This window comes from Eutrema salsugineum, unplaced genomic scaffold (assembly GCF_000478725.1).
Source record: "Eutrema salsugineum unplaced genomic scaffold, Eutsalg1_0 scaffold_5, whole genome shotgun sequence".
Classification (NCBI taxonomy): domain Eukaryota; kingdom Viridiplantae; phylum Streptophyta; class Magnoliopsida; order Brassicales; family Brassicaceae; genus Eutrema; species Eutrema salsugineum.
This window is the reverse complement of record NW_006256612.1, coordinates 2,948,164-2,970,575: the sequence shown is the minus strand read 5'-3', so window position 1 is coordinate 2,970,575 and position 22,412 is coordinate 2,948,164. Positions and strand designations below refer to the sequence as shown.

At 34.3% G+C, this 22,412-nt stretch overlaps 4 protein-coding genes across 4 annotated transcripts; 2 read left to right on the top strand and 2 right to left on the bottom strand.

Moving 5' to 3' along the window:
• The first annotated feature begins 697 nt into the window (after positions 1-697).
• Positions 698-3,398, top strand: LOC18991851 (probable xyloglucan endotransglucosylase/hydrolase protein 30). The gene is made up of 4 exons (XM_006415181.2): positions 698-1,037; positions 1,121-1,221; positions 1,642-1,850; positions 2,720-3,398. The coding sequence occupies exons 1-4, from the start codon at positions 842-844 to the stop codon at positions 3,243-3,245; spliced, it is 1,032 nt and encodes a 343-aa protein (XP_006415244.1). The 5' UTR covers positions 698-841; the 3' UTR covers positions 3,246-3,398.
• A 563-nt stretch (positions 3,399-3,961) lies between these two features.
• LOC112083939 (putative F-box/LRR-repeat protein At3g28410) lies at positions 3,962-5,154 on the bottom strand. Its single transcript, XM_024152161.1, has 3 exons — positions 4,723-5,154; positions 4,449-4,604; positions 3,962-4,276 (listed from the first exon to the last, which is right to left on the bottom strand). The coding sequence occupies exons 1-3, from the start codon at positions 5,152-5,154 to the stop codon at positions 3,962-3,964; spliced, it is 903 nt and encodes a 300-aa protein (XP_024007929.1).
• A 1,273-nt stretch (positions 5,155-6,427) lies between these two features.
• On the top strand, positions 6,428-7,288 carry LOC112083938. Its single transcript, XM_024152160.1, has 2 exons — positions 6,428-6,626; positions 6,726-7,288. The coding sequence occupies exons 1-2, from the start codon at positions 6,428-6,430 to the stop codon at positions 7,286-7,288; spliced, it is 762 nt and encodes a 253-aa protein (XP_024007928.1).
• A 6,380-nt stretch (positions 7,289-13,668) lies between these two features.
• LOC18991849 (putative cellulose synthase-like protein D6) lies at positions 13,669-16,807 on the bottom strand. Its single transcript, XM_006415179.1, has 3 exons — positions 16,491-16,807; positions 15,523-16,351; positions 13,669-15,426 (listed from the first exon to the last, which is right to left on the bottom strand). Exons 1-3 carry the CDS (start codon positions 16,805-16,807, stop codon positions 13,669-13,671), a joined length of 2,904 nt encoding a protein of 967 aa, XP_006415242.1.
• Positions 16,808-22,412: the final 5,605 nt, after the last annotated feature.

Below are 22,412 nucleotides of genomic sequence, written 5' to 3'. Positions count from 1 at the left end.
TTCGGAAGAAAATAGAGATTGGTATTTATTAAAACAAATAAATTTTAGAGGAAATTTGATAAGTGAAATTTAGACTAAATAATAGATTTTAGTTATGAAAATGTATTTTTGTTTTAAAATTATCAAAAATGTTAAATGTGATTGTTTTATCTATCTAAAACTTATCTGATGTTTTAGTTAATAATAGATTTTAGTTATAAAAATTATCTAAAAATTAGATTTTTTAATTGTATCATATCTTCATATACATACTGTAGGGATATTCAATCCATCCATATTTTAAGTTTTAGAAAGATAATTAAAGTAAATGCAGTGGTAATTACTGTTCATTTCTAGAAAAAAAAACAATCATTTCAGTTTGATTTGGATTAGATTTTTTTTTTAAAGAAATACTCAACCATTCTGATTATATCGACTTTTAATTCATCCCATACTTTTTTACGTCAACTAATAATCTGTAAACAAGTTCTTGGACCAATTTTTGTTTCAATTTGATTCAAATCGGTTAGGTGTTTCTTGATCGGTCATATCCTTAAATACTCATTAATAATTTATACATTATTTTACAAATAAACATTGGCAAAACTGTGGCCTACTAAAAAAACAAGGGTAAATTCGGAAAATAGAGAAGAGAAATCAAAAAAGATTATTGTATAAACTCTTCGGTATATAAAGACCACGAGCGTGGAAGCCAAAGAGCAGTTTTCTCTCACCAAAACAAAGAAGAAATCTCTCTATATTGATTATGTCAAAAGATTTATGCAATTAATAAACACAAAATTGTGAATCTCTTCTTCTTCTTTTTTAATCAAAGAAAGAATAGGAATATTAGAAGAAAAAAATGTCTAAATCATCGTACAAGATCATGTTCTTCTTAATCATCATCGTCTTCTTGGGTTTGGGTTTAAGATCATCAGCGTTTACGAATCTAAACACTTTAAGCTTTGAAGAATCACTTTCTCCTCTCTTCGGCGATGCCAATCTCGTTCGTTCACCTGATGATCTCTCCGTTCGTCTCCTCCTCGATCGATACACCGGTATATACACCTATACATATATATAATTTTGATGATCTTTATCATTTTGAGGATCGTAATTAATAATGATGATTAATATATAGGTTCTGGTTTCATATCATCGAATATGTATCAACATGGATTTTACAGCTCCATGATCAAGCTTCCCGCCGATTATACTGCCGGCGTCGTCGTCGCCTTTTATGTAACTCCCCGGCCATTTACTTTTTATTTATTTTCTGTTTATGTTAAAAACTTTTTTTTTTGGCTTTTGATAACAAAATAGTTTTTAATCCTTTTCTTTTGTGACCAAAAGTGTTCAATTTTCTTGGGAAAACAACAATTTAAACTCATTTGATCTATTAAGAAATCTCTAGGTTGTTTTTTTTTTTTGCCGAGAAAATCGTCATTGAAAATGGAATAACAAACGTTTTGGTCGAGGAAGGTTGCCTAGAAAATAGTCATTAATTTTTTTCGAGAAAATAGTTCCATTATTCTCGAGAAAGAAAGAAAGAAAAAAAACCATCTTTAATCAAGAGTTCAAGACTTTGGGATCTAACTTTGTTTGTTTTTTTTCTTTTATCTCTATGTCTAATGAAAAATTAAATTTAAATTTGATATGCAGACATCAAACGGAGACGTGTTCGAGAAAACACACGACGAATTAGACATAGAGTTTCTAGGGAACATAAAAGGAAAGCCATGGAGGTTTCAGACAAATCTATACGGAAACGGAAGTACACATAGAGGTCGTGAAGAAAGATATCGTCTCTGGTTCGATCCTTCTAAAGAGTTTCATCGTTACAGCATCCTCTGGACTCCTCACAAAATCATGTAAGCATTTTTTTTTTTTGTTTAAATCGATTCATTTTTTTTTTTAATTTCCTCCCGGTTTAGTTCCAATACCGTTGACCAAACCCGGTTCATAATTTTTTTCATGACACAGCTTGATGAGAAAGAAAGAATGTTTGTCTTTCTGAAAACGTTTCTTTCTTTTTTTCCTAGTATATAGTTAATGAATCTATCTTAGGAAAATTGATATTTTATGGGTTTTGTTTTTCGAATTTTCTTTTCCTCATTTGAATTTTTAATAGTAAAATTGAAAGTGAGTCAGCTTTTTTCCAAAACAACTAATTCGGCCTCACTATAAGAGATCAGCTTTAAATTTATCTTTTTTTAACGCGTAATAATAATCCTTAGTCACTAGTCACCACGCGTAGCGTATTGATTAAAAGCCGAATTAATTGTTCAGAAAACCTGACTTTCTATTTTGACCTTCTTGTTCTTTATATTAAAGGAGAACCAGAAACGTTAATCAGAAAACTAAAAAATATAAAATCTTTAAAGAAAAACAAATGAAACGAAATAAACTTTAATGAGAATCAACTAATGCCTAGAAATGTCATTATACATCTATATCTTTATAGACTCTCTTTTTTCTTTTTTCTTTTTTAATTTGGGAAAAACAATATTTCAATCATAACTAAAACACTTGTCGACCAAAAAAAAATCACACCTTAAACATTTGATCAACTCATTATTTTCTGATTATTTTAATTAGCTCTTGTTAAATTTTTCACTAACAATTGAGAAATTCTTTGTCTTTTTTTTTAATTGTTTTTCATTTTTTGACAATTATAAACTTTGAAATTTTTCTATGTTGGTAATTTAATTAATCGAAACTTTTAAAACATTATGATCAGATTTTGGGTAGACGATGTGCCAATAAGAGAAGTGATAAGAAGCGAAGCAATGGGAGCAGATTATCCGGCGAAGCCAATGTCTCTCTACGCCACCATCTGGGACGCCTCCGATTGGGCTACTTCCGGCGGCAAATACAAAGCTAATTACAAATTTGCCCCTTTCGTCGCCGAATTCAAATCCTTCTCCCTCGACGGCTGCTCGGTCGATCCGATCCAAGAAGTCCCCACCGATTGCTCCGATTCCGTCGAGTTTCTCGAATCGCAAGACTACTCCTCCATCAATTCTCGTCAACGCGCCGCCATGAGAAGATTCCGGCAACGGTTCATGTACTATTCTTACTGTTACGATACGGTTAGGTACCCGGAGCCACCGCCGGAGTGCGTGATTGTTCCGGCGGAGAAGGATAGGTTTAGGGATACGGGGAGGTTGAAATTCGGTGGTACGGAGGCGCGTGAACGGCGGAGGAATCGCCGGCAGCAACGGCCGGTGATTGAGAGTGATCCTGACGAAAGAAGACTTTTATAAGTTTTGTGCCGTTTTTTTTTTACTTGTTAAAATTGGTTTGTGAGTAATAATAAAAGAGTAAAGATTTGGAAAGAAAAAAAATAGAGAAGATGTAACATCAGTGTAATTTATAAAATCAAATCAAAAATATTTATATTAAGGCCAGTTAAGCCCAATCAAACCCACAAACAAATGGTTTAGACGATCTAAATGGCCGATTATATTGTGTTCTTGTCATTTGTCAACGAACGAGTAAGCTACATTTTGTAAAACATACTTCTTAAATATTGATGACTTTATTTCATGCTCAGTTTAATTGTCTCTTTTAACACTTAGAGTTAGAGAAATATGAATTATGGTCATGATGATTTTGATTAATTTTGCAGAATTTACTAAAAACCCAAATATAATCGCACCAGGGTCATGATTCAAAAACTAAAAACCGTCTGATGCCATACTATATATAAGATCAAAATGTGCTTGATTAAAATGAAGACATTTTTGTTTGTGTGAGAAAATGTTGAAGCAATGTCGCATTAACAATCTCAACTCTAAAACCATATTATATTTTGGTGACCAGTCAGAAACAACTTTGATCGTGAAAATGTGATGAGACAAATTACATGCACAAGGCCACCTGTACGTGACATCAATTTTGTTTCACTTTTCCAAGTGAGATTCACTGTGAAAATGCTGGTATAAGATTAAGACCAAATAAAAACACTGATGCAAAATGCTTAGCGTTTGAGCACAATGGAGACATTATTGTTGTTAGAAAGTGCTGAAGGCATCTGAAGCAACTCTTCAAACAATTTCGCATCATCAAAGCCGTTGATATCTTGCAACCCTACAACCAATGTCTCTAGTGTCTTTCCGTTTCTCAGCACCATTCTTATGAACGAAGCCAAGAGTTTCCACATATCCTCCTTACGGCAATTCCACATGATCCAACCAAAATCATCTGAAGTAGGAAACACCTCATCGTATCCTGATCTCAAAAATTGATCTGCATTCAAGCCTTGTACATACAAATAGCTGTCCAAGTTACTATCCTGTAGAGCATAAAAAGTTATCCCAAACCATATACTAACACAATTGTTATTTTACAAACAAAAAAGTGAGAGGAAAAATGGTTCTTGGAATCATCCTAATCCGTTATAAGTTTGCATTGTCTTAAGTATCTTAATATAAGAGAAAAATAAAAGAGGTTTATGGTAAAGATACCTCTATGCCGCACTTGAACTTCTTTAATCCAGGTGAATTTTGTAGTAACCTTGTGATACCAGGAATAACAGACTGAACAAGCTTGGTTTCAACAGTCAAAGTTTGGACCTTGAACGTTGGGAAAGTAACTCCACGAAACTCGGCGAGAGATAGAATCTAGCAAAATGACAAAAAGGTAGGGCTAATTATGAAACATGATGATCTACATGCAGAAAAAAAAAACATAAACAAAGAACTATATATAGTTTAGCAAGTTTATGTTTTCAAGTCATACATGAAGAAATATTCCCCCAAGAGAAAACCTCTCAATGTTTTGCAATTTTGCTAACATCTCTAGCACCATGATTTGAATAAAATCAGTGTTCAGAAGAAAAGCTCTGTCAGCAATGGAAATGTCAAAGTTAGCTTTGGTCAAAGAAGAGACATCGACTAAAGTACATGGTGCCTCAGAGCATGTCAATATCAAATTATGGATGTGCGGCCCTACAATCTTGATTGGTTCTTGGTCCCTATAATTTATACGCGTTCCAGAGTTGCAATCTATTTCCAATGTCCTAAGACTCGGTGATTTACTCAGATCAAGAGGATCAGGTAAACCACGAAACATAAACAATGTCAAGGTTTCGAGAACTGGACATCCAGAGAGGATATTAGCCATAGATTTATCTTTATCAAGATAACAGAAACTCAATGTCAAGTTCCTCATGGATTTCCAAGACACTGTGCATATAGGAATCCTATAAACAGGCACATCGAGTTGCTTTAAGGAGGAGCCACGATAGAAGCAATCTGGGAAACAATAAGTGTGGTGCACGGAAGCTCAGAGACAGCTTCTCCACATTGTGGGACATAGCGAACTCGGCCCAGCTATCAATATCGGGTCTAGTAACAGAACGGATCAGATGAAGGTGGAGACTCATGATTTCCGGAGCCCTTAGAAACTTAGAGTTTGGTTTATCTTTCGAGCCGTCACGTCAAAGTAGCGAATATCAAAGTAGAGACAAGATGTACTGTACCATACGTCCATACATGCCTCCATCGTCTGGACAAGACCGAAGTTCTGATCGCCAGATCGATGGGAACAAAGGAGAGAATATGTATGAGGATCTCATTGTTGGAATAAGCTTGAAAGAAACTTGAAGTGCAAGTTTCGTAATCCTAATCAAAGTGTATTTTTAGAAGGTTAGGATTATAAAAGTAAATTTAGGAATTATCTAAAAGGAAATTTGTTTATCTATTGAAATTAGGAGTTAGCTAATCCATTCTCTATATAAGGAATTGCAGAGTTGCTGCAAATACTTATGAGATTTGAGAGCCTTTAGTTTTTGAGTGATTTTTCTAAAAGTTAATAAAATAGAGTTATTCTTTTACAAATCTGTGTTCTTAAACTTCTTTGAATTCTATAATTGGTATCAGAGCTTCAGGTTGTTGATCGACCTCACGCAGAGACAAAACACCTTTGATAACGAATCATATAATATCAGGATATGGGGGATATCGTTCCTAGTACTCGTACGAAAGCGCTGAATACTTCATCAATCCATTGCCCTATGTTAAACGCAACCAACTATACCGTATGGGCCATGCGGATGAGGGTTTTGCTTAGAGTACACAAGATCTGGGAGACTGTTGAAACAGAGGCAGCCGATGGTGAGAAGAACGATGTTGCTATGGCCCTGATCTTTCAATCATTACCCGAGACGCTCATTCTACAGGTAGAAAAGTTAGACACAGCGAAAAAAGTATGGGATGCAATCAAATCAAGACATGTAGGAGCAGAAAGGGTGCGAGAGGCAAGGTTGCAGACGGTTATGGCCGAGTTTGACAAACTCAAGATGAAGGACACAGAGATGATAGATGATTTTAGTGGAAAATTGTCCGAAATCTGCTCAAGGTCGGCTGTTTTAGGAACAACTATTGAGGAACCGAAGATTGTCAAGAAGTTTCTCAAAATTCTTCCGAGAAAGTAATACATACACATGGTAGCTTCACTTGAGCAGGCATTAGACTTGAACACCACAAGCTTCGAAGACATAGTCGGAAGACTAAAAGCTTACGAAGAACGTATTCGAGAAGAAGAAGAAGAAGAAGAAACGCAAGACGATCAAAGCAAACTCATGTACGCAAACATGAAACCTCAGGAAAATCGTGACTACATTGGAGAAAATAGTGGCAGCGGTTGAGGAGGACGCTTCTATAGCAGAGGTCGAGGTCGTGGACGATTCAATGGAGATAGAGATTAGTCGGAGATAACATGCTATCGATGCGACAAAACAGGGCATTACGCTTCTAATTGCCCTGACAGACTTCCCAAACTTGAAGAGACTCAGGAAGACGAAGACGTTGATGACACACATGAAGCTGAACGACTCATGATGCACGAGGTGGTGTATCTGAATGAGAAAAGCGTGAAGCCAAACGAGTTTGAAAAAATCTGTGAAGGTGACAATGTTTGGTATTTGGGTAATGGTGCTAGTAACCATATGACTGGAAACCGAAATTACTTTTCAAAGCTTGACGAGACGGTCACAGGAAAAGTAAGATTCGGCGATGACTTTCGGATAAACATAAAGGGGAAAGAATCGATCCTCTTTGTTAGTAAAGATGGAGGGAAAAAGGTGCTTGCTAATGTCTATTTCATACCAGATTTAAAGAGTAATATCATCAGTTTGGGACAAGCAACAGAGGATGGATGTGATGTTTGGATGAGAGGAGATTATCTGACATTACATTATAAAGATGGAAGACTCCTTGTAAAGGCAAACAGGACACATAATCGCTTATATAAAGTTATCATGGAGGAATTGCATGGAGCTGCATTGAAGCAGGTTTTGAGCTAGGTATTTTCATGGAACTCTCAGTATTGTTGGAATAAGTTTGAAAGAAACTTGAAGTGCAAGTTTCATAATCCTAATCAAAGTGTTTTTAGAAGGTTAAGATTAGAAAATGAAATTTAGGAGTTATCTAAAAAGAAATTTGTTTATCTATTAAAATTAAGAATTATCTAATCCATTCTCTATATAAGGAATTACAGAGTTGTTGCAAACCCTTATGAGATTTGAAAGCCTTTAGTTTTTGAGTGATTTTTCTAAAGATTAATAAAAAAGAGTTATTCTTTTACAAATCTGTGTTCTTAAACTTCTTTGAATTCTATACTCATCTGGCATATAATTGATTGAAGAATCCATTGCATGTTTGATTTCACGGTAGCTAGGGTTTCTTCGACGTGGCATTGTCTCTGTCGCCTCCTATCAGGCATATAAATAATATAAATATTTGCAAATAAATTTATGTTTTAGGGTTTTCTTTTTTTCTGTTTCTACTAAAAAATAATGTGAGTGGGCTCCTGCCTATATACACCGAAATTTGCGCAACTGGATCTTTTCATCTGAGGTTTATTTCTTAGTTACTTTTTGGGAAAATATATAATTAACACTCAAATATTCATTATACATCTATGTTCTAAAACGTAGATACGCTTAAACCATTCTTGCATCTTGGCATCCTCAAAAACTCCTATCTTTTTGTATGTAAGCCTTGTTCCTAAAGTATGCGTAAACCTTAACTGAAACATACATTACAAAAGCTGTAGCAGTAGAATATCAACAGCAAGAAAGGGAGCAAAATAATATAAAGAAGATTAACGAGATCAATGTGTTCTTGAGAGTTAGGAAAAAAAAAGACATCCATCAGCAACCAAACCAATAAAAGTCAGAAACGATCAACTGAAGAAAAACACTTAGAACCAAACAGCCAATTAGCCACAAAGTTATTACAGAAACATCACATTCTCAACATGGTTTGTAAGGTGAAGAGTTCTTCAGGGGGACCTTGACCCATCAATAATTATGTTGGTCTTGCTTTTTTGTGAAAGATATGCATAGTTTAAGAAAAAATCTTTTGTGGTTGTTATACTTTAACATGCACTGATAGCTTTGAGTGTTACCAATCTATTTCATAAGCAGATTACCCAGTTTGTAAACATTTGGATAAAGAGATTAAAGATTATTGAGTTGATATTTCAGTGTGCATGAATTTTTGGTTGTTAGTTGCATTTGTCAAACTATCTAACTTTATTGAGAAGTATCATGGGTGGAACGAATATGCAATGACAATATATCTTTCCTCTTTTTTTCACTCACGACCGTTATCAAGCTAGTCATGAAGCTATATGGGCGAGAAGATTTCTTTGGAGTAAAGATTCTTTCATGCGGTGGTCAGACTTGTCTTAATAATTTTGACAACTTTAGGTTAGATATGGAAATATGGACCGATGCAACTTATCATCAATTAAAACTTATTGTTTTAGAGCATGTTTATTGCAAAAAAACCCATATGAGTTTCTTAATAAATATTTTAATATTAAATTTAACTTAAGAAATCCATTAATATTGGGAGAAAACTATTTTAGGTTTTTAGAAAAAAAAAAACTGATTTATTAGAAAACATTAATGATATAATAAATTTTAACAGTTTCACATACAAATGTTGATCAAAATGTTGATCAAAATCTTCATCAAATGATCCATCAAAAGTATTATGAGAAGAAGATGCCATAATTGAATTTTTATTGCTGTATTTTTATTAATGTAGTGGATTTGCTCAAGAAAAAGAAGAGAATGAGAGAAGGATCGACAAAATGAAAAGGATCGACAAAATAGAAGAGAATGTGAGAAGGATCAAACCACATTAATGTGAAATTATAAAGACATTGTATGCAAATATATAAAGTATCGACAGTAAGAACACATGTGACTCCTCTTGTTTGAATATGCCCATATGTCCCAAAATGTTGCAAAAAAAAAATTCAAAAAACCAAAACCACAGTCCCAAAATCTTGTGACTCCTCTTGTTTGAATGTACCCACATGTCACTCCTCTTGTTCGAATCCAAGCAGAAATCTTATGCATCTTTGCCTTCAGTGTATTTAGACTGTCCTGCATTTGGACCCTGGTGCTGCTGTGATCAGGCTTAACCTGCTGTGAGAAACAAAAAAAACTCCTCAAAGAGAAAATGTGTTCAGTGTTAAGCATTATCCAAATGGACTTACTACTTCACTCAGCAACAATCTGAACATAACAAAATAAGTTCAACCCAAAAAGAAACCACCTGACATTGACTTTAAACAACTTGGTTCGATTTCAAACATAACAAACTTAAACTATTACACATAGTCGAATTCAATCATAACAAATAACAATTTCAAACTTAACATGAAACACGAGACATACAAATCTATAACACAAACAAGAAAAAGACAAACAAACAACAACTTAAGCTATTACACATACTCGACACATAAACACAACTTCAACTAATTAGCTAACATTTCTGTAATAAACTTCTTCTTTAAAGCTTCTTCATACTCCGATAATGGTTCTTTTTTGGCAATGACACTGTCAAGAAGACCCATCTTCGACAGCCTTTCTTTCATAGCCATATCATTCTCCTTAATGGACCACATGCTCTGAAACTCAGAAAGAGCCTTGCCCTCGACCGTATGTTTTTTACCTCTACCTTTAGCTGCCTTAACACCTGAAGGCCGGTTCACTGCTTGATCATCTTCTCCATTATTTGTCTCCTCTGCAAAAGAGTTTTCGGATTGTGTACCATCCTCAAACATTCTCCTTTTAGAGCTACATATCTGCTTCTTCTTTTTTTTATTTTATTCTAGAATCACAATTACAATTGCTAACATTTCTCAATACTCAATTCCAACAATACTTATGCTTAAAGCAAATGAGAGATGAAGAAACTTTTTTGAAAATTTTCAAAATTTATTTGCATTAACTATGGTTACTTGGTTAGGTTTTGAAAAAAGAATACTTGCAGCCTTGAGCAACAGAACCTAAGTAGGCGGGGTCTTGAGTATAAAAGTGAAGCTCTTATCCTGAAAAAAATACAAGTAACTCTATGAAACAATCACATAGAGCTCTGTGACTCGAGACACATCACTATTCAAATGCTGCTTCTATCACAAGTTTGATAGCACCGTATTTTGACCACTTTTATGGATCATAATGATTTCTTATGCAGGAGTTTTAACTCTGTTTTCAATGGTTTTTTTTTTCAATGTTTTAGAGTTTCAAAAGGCTTTTCAGGAAACTTGGGCAAAAGATATGCAATTTGGAACAAATGAGCAATTTTAGATAAATGCAGACGATCAGAAGTATGGCAAGTGATGAAGACCTTCTCACCGTCTGATCACTCCCACAATTTGAGACAACATATAGTCTATCTTGCTTCCGTCTGATCTGTGTTGGCATAATACATCAAGTCTATCTTGCAAAAGAAGATTACATGGAGAATGTGTTGGACTTCGATTTCATTTCACAAAAAGACTGATACTTTACCAATTAAGAAACAAGTGAGAAGCAAAAAAACGTGTAGGTCTCCGTGTCCTTATCCTCTCAAGGAACACAAGGAGGAGACTTTTGAAGGCTGATCTGTATGCTTGATCCAGGCCATTCAAGATCATCTATTGCTTCTTTCAACGCAGATGACTAATAATACATTAGCAATGCCATTTGATAAAATCAATCTCAGGAGAGAAATAGATCCAATATCAAATCAAAACTAAGTATTCATCGACCAATATCAATTCCTAATGTCAAACACTAAATAATTCTTCAAAAAGAACAATCAATCATTCATCACCTATCTAATAAATCCATTTACTACCTAACACAGCCAAAAACAGTGAATCAACCAAAACAAACAAAAAATAAATACAGAGAATATACAGGGAAGAGAGATAACCTGAAGCTCCAATTCATCCATTTTCTTTGATTTCACAAGCAGAGCGGATACAGAGAAGAGATCGATTTCCCTCGGTGGCCGGAAGAGACATGGAAAGCAATGGAGAATTAATGAGTTGGAGAAAAAAATTTTGCTCGAGGAAGAAAGAAGAAACAACAACAAAATTTCTTCTTAATTCATTGATCCAATAACGCAATGACACGCATCCCGTAAGAACCGTTTCTTACAAATTTTAATTAAGAACTGTTTCTTACATATTGTTTTAATTTTGATTTAATTTTTGGCTAAAAAAACTTAAGAACCCGCGTTAAGATACGGCGTTGAAGATGCTCTTATGTTGGTCATATCTGCATACATTTTTAGTATCAATTATTATGTGTACAAAGTTTGTGCTAAAACATATTAGGCATAGAAGAGAAATATTGATTATGTGTTATTTTATTCATAGTCAGTTACACTTAAGATAATTTCTTTTTTTTCAGCACTCATTTTTACAAAATCTCAATTTAATTTCTTAAAAAATAAAAATTTAAAAACTTTCGAAAACATGGTTTACAACAAAAACTTGAAGAAGTGATTATTTATTTATTTATTTATTTCATAAAAACCTAGAAGTTTGATTTTTATTATCAAATATCATATATGAGTTAATGAAACTTGTCGAATTGTTTCAAGTGACACTCTTTCCTTCACTTACACCTGCTTCAACCTGAAAAAGAGCTCCTTCAGAATAAGCTTCAATACAACCTCTCACCAAATAGGGATCAAACCCTGTTAGAATACAAGCATTCTTTAAATCTATCCAGACAAAAATTGGATTCTGATTAGTCACCATTATTACACAAAGCTTCTAGTAGAAGACTATAACCTCTTAAAACTTCACTGAACTTTCTCACTTAAGTTTTACATGTTATTATATAGTTTTAAAGAATTAGAGCCCTAAATGAAAAAAAAAAATGACAAAACTAATAACTAGAGTCGGTTTTGAGTTTTGTAAGAATAGAAGTAAGAAAAAAAATTGGCCCCTTATTCCAGAATTTTTTACGTTCTCCATGTTGAACTCCAGACCTTGGACTAGTCTAACCCTTTTAAACCATCTGTTCTAAGTCATTTTTTAATAAAATTTGGCCCTAAAATACTTTTAAATTTACTGGCATCAAAGGGGTTTCTACTCAGACCCAGCTCTGCTAATAACACATCATATCACTTATCATTAACACGTGGAAACGGTTGTGTAGCACAACCCTGGTAGCCAGATTTGCAGCTAAGCTTTAACTTTGTTACTGTTACATGGAAGAGCTTGAGGGTGAGCTAGAATGGACTTGACAATATGACAAAGATATTTGACTTCTGTGTGTGGACTTCCTCTGTAATTTTATTCTAAGTTTCAATAAAAGTTTAACTATATTATGGTTGATATCCAAATCACTAAAATAATAATTCGATTGCATCTGATACATCCAATGTATTTAAGCTTTTCTATTTTTGTAATCTTTTGCAAAAACTGCATGACTTTGTGTCATGGTGTGTAATGAGTTTTCTAATTAAAAAAAAATAGTCCGTAATCTCATTGTTTTTTCCATCTAAAATTTTTATTATTAAACTTTAGAGAACTTTACAACAAAACCAACCGCCCAAAATAAGAAACAAAGCCGGTGACACAAATAAATATCCCTGTAAACAAAACTGATAGAAAAACAAATTTTTGCCCTATGAAAGGAAGATGAAAAAACAATTAAAAAAATTACTTTAAAACGCAAATGATCAACCAAGAATACTAAACCAAAACAACTGAACCGAAACTTACCCATGACTTTTCCATAAATCTGAAGACGCTGGAGTTGAACCAATAAATGTGAGATTCGAGAATATCCAAAACCGAAAAATGGCCTAAACCAATCTCAAACGTAGGACCAAAACGAGAGCATAGCCAGGAACTACTCCAAACACGGCTACTCCAAGAATCTGATGCACTCAAGAAGACAAAAGCACGAAGCAAAGAGATTTTGAAACTCCGATTGGGTAAACGACAAGGAGGACCACCAACTATTACATGCAATAAACCGGTCACCTCGTCCCAAGAGAAGAAACTGAAGATGTTATATTATGAAGTCCAAAAAGATTATACGTACATGTGATGTTGTGAAAGATGAAATGATGCAATCTCATCATTAATTTGTAAGATTTTGTTCACAATTTAATCGCCATAAATAACACATTTAGAAGAAAAGTAAGCTATAAGTTGGAGATAGATGACACCATGTTAAGGATCACAGTTTCTCTACGAAAAAAAAAATTGAGAAGCTAATTCATGATATTAATCAATCACTATTTTATAAACCAACCACTTATCCAATAACCCCAAAAATTGAAATCAGTAAACAACAATGGAAATTAAACTCTGATATAAATTGTATGCTCTGTTTCTGTTTCAACACTATTTACACGTCTCTTGTAATCTCTAAGGGAACTGAAACGAACCACCATCAATCCCCGATTTGTTAATGGTAACATAGAGAAGAGTGAAGCAAATAGCGATAAGTCCCGACCAAACATAAACAATGGTCGGAGTTTTCCCTGTTCTTCCCATCAAACCTTTAGCAAACGGATACATATGAACCAAAACCCAACCGGCAAAGAACGTCCCACCAATCAGATTACTCCAATTGGGATTCTCTTTGAAAACCGTTCGACAAACCGCGAAAAGAATCGCCGCAACGTTCAAGACTATAATCGTCAAAGGAGGAAGCATCAGAGACGTCCATTTAAACAGATAAAGATCAGCGAACTCATCATCTTCCTCATCTCCTCCTCCTGAAGAAGATTTCGAAGTCAACGTGAAGGAGATTTCGATACCGGCGATAACTTTTAGTATCCCTTGAAGAACAGCGACTAAATGTGCACTCGTGCCACCGATTAACCAAAACTGCTCGTTCCTCCACCATTCTTCTAAAGAGATACCAGACCATTTAACTTCAAGAACAGCTAAACCACAAAGAGACAACGAGATCGTCAAAAGGTAACTGAGGAACGCTGGATTGAGGCTATCAACGACGAACTGACCGGAGAAGAGACATAACGGCGGGAGGAAACAATACGTTAAGATGAAAACGCTAGTGAACGGGTATATTCCAACGTTGAGGTAAGCGATTCTCTGTAGGAACTTGAGTTTCCTACCGGCTAAAACGGCGTTGTTTCTTGAGAAGAAGATCTCGACTGAACCGGTGGCCCAACGGAGAACCTGGTGGAGCCGGTCTGTTAGGTTTATCGGAGCAGACCCACGAAACGCGTCAGGCTCCGTTACGCAGTAGAAAGATCTCCATCCTTTCTCGTGCATACGAAAACCGGTCACTACGTCTTCGGTCACCGAACCGTAGACCCATCCAACGTTAGTTCCCCATTCCGTCTTGTCCTCGTACCAGCAAGAAACCACGTTAACCGCCTCGCTTACAGTAGCTACTGTAAGCGAGTGGCGGCTTCCGGTTAACGAGCCGGGAGGACGGACCAAGCGTACTGGCCTCCCCGGCTGAATTGTGGCTAATGGTCTACCTTGGAACTCCGCAGCTTTCACCGAGTTCACTAGCATACTCGAGCTACCGAATAGCTTTGGAATCGAATAGAGATCGACCGGATCTTCTTCCTCAACGTCAATGTAGTACTCCGGTTCAGAAGCTACTGTTGCGGGGCTACGTTGTTTGTACTGAGGGTAACAGCAACAAGAGGGTTCTTCTTCCAACAAAACATCAGGCGGGTCGAAACCATAAAGAGCGGTTCGACGGAAGAGACATCCGGTCCCGACGTACATTGGACCTTGGACACCGTCGAGAGCACGCAGGTTAATGTCGAAGAAGACAGTGTTCTTGTTAGCATAGCGATCAGAGGGATCGATTCCTTCGAACCTCTGTGGAAACTGAACGTAGCAAACACGGTCTCCGTCACGGTCCATCATGAAACAGATCCCATCTCTAAAGGCTCTAGAGTTGTTGACGTAATGGTCACAGTCCAAGTTCAATATGAACGGTCCATTTGACATAATAGCCGAGGCTCGGACCAAAGCGTTCATAGCTCCTGCCTTCTTGTTATGTTCATAACCAGGTCGTTTCTCTCGGCTCACGTAAACAAACATCGGTAAACGAATGTCTACTTCTTCGAAATCCAGCGCAAACCCATCACCGCCTCTACCTTTAACCGGTTCGTCTCCAGGAGGATCAAGCAACACCTGCAAACAAACAAACCAAAAGGGTTTCTTGAGTCATACGCAAACGATATATCAAACCAAATAGAGAATCAACAAGTGGTTTGTTAATGACTGTACCTGTATAATACTAGCGTGATCGCCTCTTGAATGGTTTCTACAAGGAACAGACCAAGTACCTGGCCAATGAGTTCCATCACTCATCCAAGTAGCTTTAGGAGCTACAATACTAGGTCTTGGTTCGTTTTCTTGCTCCTCGTCTACTTTCACTTTCCATATCTTCCATTTCTCCAAAGCTTTAATCTCTTCTTTGCTATTAAACGCATCTGATCTCCGTCTAATCGAATGAGGAAGCGCGTTAACACGAACTTTAAACTCCTCGTAGCTTCGTTTCACATACCGTCGCTCTCTAACGAAATCATGTCTCACTTTACCTTTATAAGGATCTCTTTTCAAACCAAAGTAACTCTCTGGATTCCTCGGCTCGATCTTGTGTTTCCTGCAAAACGGTACCCATATTTTGGCGAAGCTAGCAGCTTCAGCCATTGCTTCAAACGTTAGAAGCGATCCTCCATCGTCTGAGATGTAGCAAGAGAGCTTCTCAAGAGGATAATCAACTGATAAAATCGAGAGGATTGTGTTGGCTGTGACCAGTGGTGGCTCTTTCTCTGCATCAGCGGTTGAAACAAAGACATCGATTCCAGGAAGGTCTGATTTACCGGTCGGGTTCGTCGGGTTTGGTAATTCGAATTTGGCCTTCAAGGCTTCGATGTCGGTTCCGTGGTTAACCGGAAACAGCCGGGGGATTTGATCGATTAACCAAGAGAAAGCGAACCAGATTTCGCAGATTACAGAGAGAAACCATAACCAGATTGCTTTATTGTTTGGGTTTCTAATTCTCCATAAGAGAAACAGAACAAGAGATGCGATTCGAACAAATATTAGAACCCTGAAAATAAAAAACACAACTTTGTCAGAAAAACATCCTTAAAGGATCATGCTTTATGTCACATCACATTACATATCAAGTGTTTGTAACAGACACGACTCAGAAGAGAGATAGAGAGAGAGGAAAGGTAGAAATGTACCGATACAGAGCGATGATGATCGGAGAGATTTTGACGACACGGGTCAAAGGTTGAGATATCTTGTGGAGCAAGGCATCGTCTTCTTCACCGATTCTCAGATCGGTTTGATCCGGTTCGTCGTCTTTGTAAGATGAACCGGAATCGATGTCTGTGAGCGCGATTTGAACCGGAGCCGGGTTGTTATCCGGCGTCGGAGGGACAACGACGGTGTAGCTGGCGTACTCGGTGCTGCTTCCGAAATCGCTGCCGATATCTCCGGTGGAATTGGATACGTGGCTGATTCTTGGATATCTCCTAGATGATTCTCCGAACATCATTTTAAATCTTTATTTTTTCCCGTCGCCGGAATCTGGAGATATGAGACGGAAAAAAACGGCACTTTTTATGTTTCTCTGATTTAAGAAGACGAAGCCAGAGATTACTGGAGAGAATCAAATTTTCGAATTCTAGTGACAATTTTGGGGGAGAAATTGATTAGATTGAGATATTGGGAATTAAATCCAGAAGAAACCCTTACCTTATTGGATGATAAATCAGAATCAGTGACGAGATTTCAAAAAGTTACACTTCCTGCTCAAATTTTCATTTACCATAAACGCAAAATTAATGAATTCTTTTTTATGAAAACTTATAATTTTAAATCTTCTAAAGAACATACGAAACCCAGAAGCTGAATTTAATCGGAAATTTATGGTTTTTCTCCGAATTAAAACTCGGAAGTTTTATAATGGAGTGTTGTGTGTACTTATGGGTTTTTTTACGATTGAGGTTTTCTACAAAATCCTCTTAAATGGTCAACAAATGGTGGGAGAGAAGAGAAGAGATTTGTTTCCTTAAACTTAAATTATTAACTCTAAATTTTTCGAAATTATTTATTATTAAAATATTAATTAATTAATACAAATGTCTTTGTGTTGAACAGCTATTAATATGCTTGCAGCAAGAGATGAAGAAGATAAAGGGAGTTTCCATATATGGTCGAAATAAGGAAAACTCAGTAAATGTAAAGGGTGTTTTCGTAATTTGGTCGTTGTTTATGACCTTGTCCACGAGGTCACTTCTGACATGGAAAGGATATAAGATTATGACCAATTTATATATATGGAAACGGTTAACGTTAGTATTCATTTCAAAGTTGAAAAATTAATTACTTATTTTTTTGGTACTATTACTAATTTACTAGCAGACAATTGTCACGATACTCGATAGAAATAGTCTTATGTAAGTGTAACATATGAAATATTGAAACCCAATTCCCTCTGGTTCGATAGAACTATTGAAAATGTGCTTCAGTTCAATGGTTGGATACATTTCGGTTATCACGATTGACGATCCTCGCATTCATGGATCATCACGATTTTAGAATCCATAATTCGATATATTATTACCACAACGCTGATCATGCGTTACACCTATCACTAATCATTCTCACCAACCCATGCGCATATATAAATGATATATTTATCTATGTTATGCATCATAAGTCATAACGAGATTAGTTTAATCTTAGTCGACTAAGATTAAGTCTAATTTTTATCCTCACAATAAAAAATACATTTTTTAACTCGATTAAGTCTAATATTTTATCCTCACAATAAAAAAAAACAAGCGAAAATATAGAAAATATCAGATAAAAATACATTTTTTTTACTCGACTAAGATTAAGTCTAATTTTTCCATATTTCCCATGTATTGATGCTATCCCAAGTATTTTTATTCGGATTCTTCATTCATGAGTGAATGGATTTAACATACAGCAATACCCCTGAAAAAAATCTATGTTGTTTAAGGAATTGCATTCTAAAATATTAACTTTTAAAAAATTATATGAAATCTATTTTAAAATTTGTAGAATTAATAGAAAATTTGATAAAGGAATAGGTGATATTTTCTGTTAATATTTTTATGGTTTTATATTAGATATAAATCTGAAAAAGTAATAAAACTTTATAAAATCTGAAAATATTAAATTTTCAAATTTGACAAAGAAAATATTATTTGTATTTAATTCTTTATTTGTTTTCTTTTTAGTATTAATTATTTTTCAAAATCAAAAAGTTAAAAAAGGGAAAATATAAATATTGATAAAACTGAAAATATCTCCTCTATTTTCTAAATATAATATTCATGAGATCAAGAGCACAACACAAATATTATATTCGTAAGATTAACTATAAGCACAACACGTAGGAAAACGTTTTTTTGAGTAATAGTATAGAGGTATGTGAAATAAGAAAGAACAATCAAATAAGAAATATTCATTCATAGTAAAATAGACATTCATTAATCATCTAGGTTAAAGGGGAGCACAAATTTAGATGATACAAATAGAGGAAAATCAAACGTTTAGGGTTAACCCCAAAAAAAGGTTTTTGATCAGAGGTTGATAGCTCGACTGGAAAGATACTCTGGGGTAATCTAAGAGATCACAAGATTGAGTGGCAGTTGAGACGGGTAAATTATTAAAGGCTGACTGGGGCCTAGGGAGATGTACAGACCTTAGCTCAGAACATCCTAGTTATTCAAAAAAGAAGTTTTAACTTGTATATCAGTTGAATAGCAAAATAGCTCAATAACAGAATAATAAAATACTTGAATCAATAGAACAAAACAACTTAAAACTGTATAAAGTTAAAACAATAAAAAGTATTACTTTTATATAAACTGAATAAAGTTTGTACAAACTACAGTAAAAATCTATAAATTAATAATGTTAGGACTCTCAAATTTTATTAATTTAACGAGTTATTAATTTATAAAAAGATAAATTTGGCCAAAATTTAAATTTGGGACCAAAAAAAATTTTTAATTAACCAAATTTATTAATTTATCGAATATTAATTTATAGAGTTTAGTTGTTTTTTTTACATCGTATGTATAAACTAGTTATAAATCTAAAATGTGCATAATAGATTAGGGTTAGAAAATAGCTATTTATTTCTTTTTTTGATTTTGTGCTTATTATAATGAATAGTATTTATTTGGCGGCAGTGTTCAAGAAAGCGCTAGGCGCTAGACGGGCGGTGATACTGATACAACGCCTAGCGCCTAAAATGCTTAATCGGAGTCTAAGCAATTTTTAAGCGTTTTAAGCGTTTACGGCGTTTACAAAATAAATAAATTTATTATATTGTTTATAAAGTGTAATATATAAAATTACATGGTTTGCTTATAAATAATAAAGTTTACATATTATAAATCTTAAATATATATTTAAAATTCAAATTACACATAAAAACAATTTTTTTTATAAATATCAAATATAAAACGGTTAAAAAGTAACTGCCACGGTATATAAACGCCTAGATCCTAAACGGGGGTTCTATGGACGCCTAGCGCCTAGACGGTGCCTAAGCGGCTGCCTAGACCGACTTTTAGAACACTGCTTGGCGGAATAATTTTGTCAAAACATCAAAACATGTAAACGTGAAAAAATTATATACTATTAAACCAACCTAGAAAGAATAATTTAGAAGACCGATAGTTTCGTTCTTTGGAAGAAACACACAAATTTGCATGGATGATAAACAGTACTTGTGACTTGTGAGTTTTAAGGAACTCACCAAATTTTTTCTAAAACATTTATAAATTTGAAACAGGAGTATAGCATTTTTAGTTACACTTTTAAACTATTTACTACTCGCACTCATATATTGATTAAGTATTAATATATCTTTGTCAATATTTAGCATTAACATACCTCGTACAAAAAAGCATTAATATATTGTCACATGCGATCCAATTTCAATCGATGTGAGATTGAACTGGAGATGCCGATTATCAATACAATCGCTCGAGCTATAGAGTAAAGAGGTAATAAGGGATGGTCGATTTCAATCTAACCATGGAAAGACCTTCGTGGTTACACGATCAATTCCAATGTGAGGCATCTTGTAGCATCTAGTCTTCTAGTCTTCCTTACTTTTAGGAGTTTGGTGTTCTCTTATATAAGAGCTTGTATGTCTCTGTTTTTTGCTTTGTTTCAAACTCTATGTTTGTCACTTTATTTAAAAACCTGCTTTTCATACGGCAAAAAGGAGCCAGGCATCAATTCGTTATAGCTTTCAATTATTTATTTTATGAAATTCCTATGAACTTTTTCAATAGGTTCTTTTAATCATTCAAATGAAAAATATTTGGTTTGGTAGAATAATTAGAAATCAATTTATAAAAGATCGTCATCCAATGCTTATATTTTATAATTTATACGCATTCTCTCAAAAACGATATATGTTTATGTTTGACTTTGAACAGATATATTTTATCAACTGGTAGAACGTTAAACGTCAAAAAAAAAAAAAATGTTAAAGACGAGTCAAGTTTAGGATGCTTATCAAAATTAATACCTTATACTAAGCAAGTATAGAAAATACTATTAAATTTATCGTTTTAACTAAGAGAAAAAAAAGTATGTTTTTTTTTTAAAGTAAAAAAAAAGTATGTTGGTCATAGAAACATTAATTTTGCTAAACATAACAATATATTCTTTAGTACACACCGCTTTGATTTGGTCTTTGTGTCTTCTTAATAGTTTTTTTGTTATTAAAATTGTATTGCGCCATACCAAACAAACTGATAAGAAAATACACATATTGCACGAAATGTGGTCCAAAAACATTAATTATATGGATAAGGCTTTAACTTATGCATTTTGAATAGATTAAGTTTTTCTTAGTTAAAAACAAAAGAACAAATGAAGTGCCATTCGCATGAACCTTTCTCGAGATAGCTTCTAACTAGTTCTTCCGTTGTAAGTAATTGTTTCACGCAATGTACATACCACATTAATAAGGATTTTATTTCAAGTATGCATGCGTTGTATATTTATCTCAAAATACAATGTGTATCTGAATTTTGAGATCCGTTGGGTGCAAATAGTTGTGATTAAAGACCATAGTTTTGACTCGTAATAGTTTTGATATGCACACCATGTCACCATGTTGGCATTTAGCATACGTACACTCATACACGTACGTCAACAAAGAGATACGTCATAATGTGGAGAAAGCAGCATTACAAAGAATCGTGAAGCGTACCAGAATACAATTGAGCTTTAAAGGAACCCTAAACCAAAGAACCATAGCCACTAAATTTAATTTTAAGAAAAAAAAAGGAAACATAATCATGATTTTAGGCATATGGTACATATACAAATCCAGTAAACGTATAGTGATATTGGCTAGACACAAAAATATTTCAAAGTATTTCTTTACAAAACAGATCCGTGCTGACTGGTAAATTTATTGTGCTTTGTTTGATTTGAGTTTCAATGCTTTTGACATTTTCCTTAGCCTTTTGACCTGACTATACGGTCCACACCAGCGCATATTTATATATACATACATCTCAATTCTCAAACTATACTTCATCTTTAATTCCAACTTGACCATTTCAAGTAACACATTTGTACTTCGTCAATGTAAGGAAACAATGCTTTATATATATATATATATATATATATATATATATATATACACATATAATACACAGAAAATAACCAACAATCTAACGTTAATCTTATACTATTAACATAGAATCATTGTTAAAAGCTAATTTTTTAATGAATTAATTAATTGAATATTCATAGAAGCAGTTGAATTTGTAAATTTAACTATAAGCTCATGAGAATTAAAAGTTACGAAAGACCATTTTATCCTCGTAATATTTGTGATATCGATTTGCCATAAATTTTCTCCTCTGAACTGTAATAAACTATTTTATGAGATAATAATATTTTAATTCAATCTCAGCCACAAATTTTAATTAATTTTTTTTACCATAATAGATGTAATGATTGCAGAGGGATTTTACTCATGCAAGTTGCAGCGAAGATCATATATTCATCTATCTCTTCTAATTTTTTTTTGAGTTGTGTGATAAATATTACACATGTAACAATAGATATTAGACCATCTCCAATAG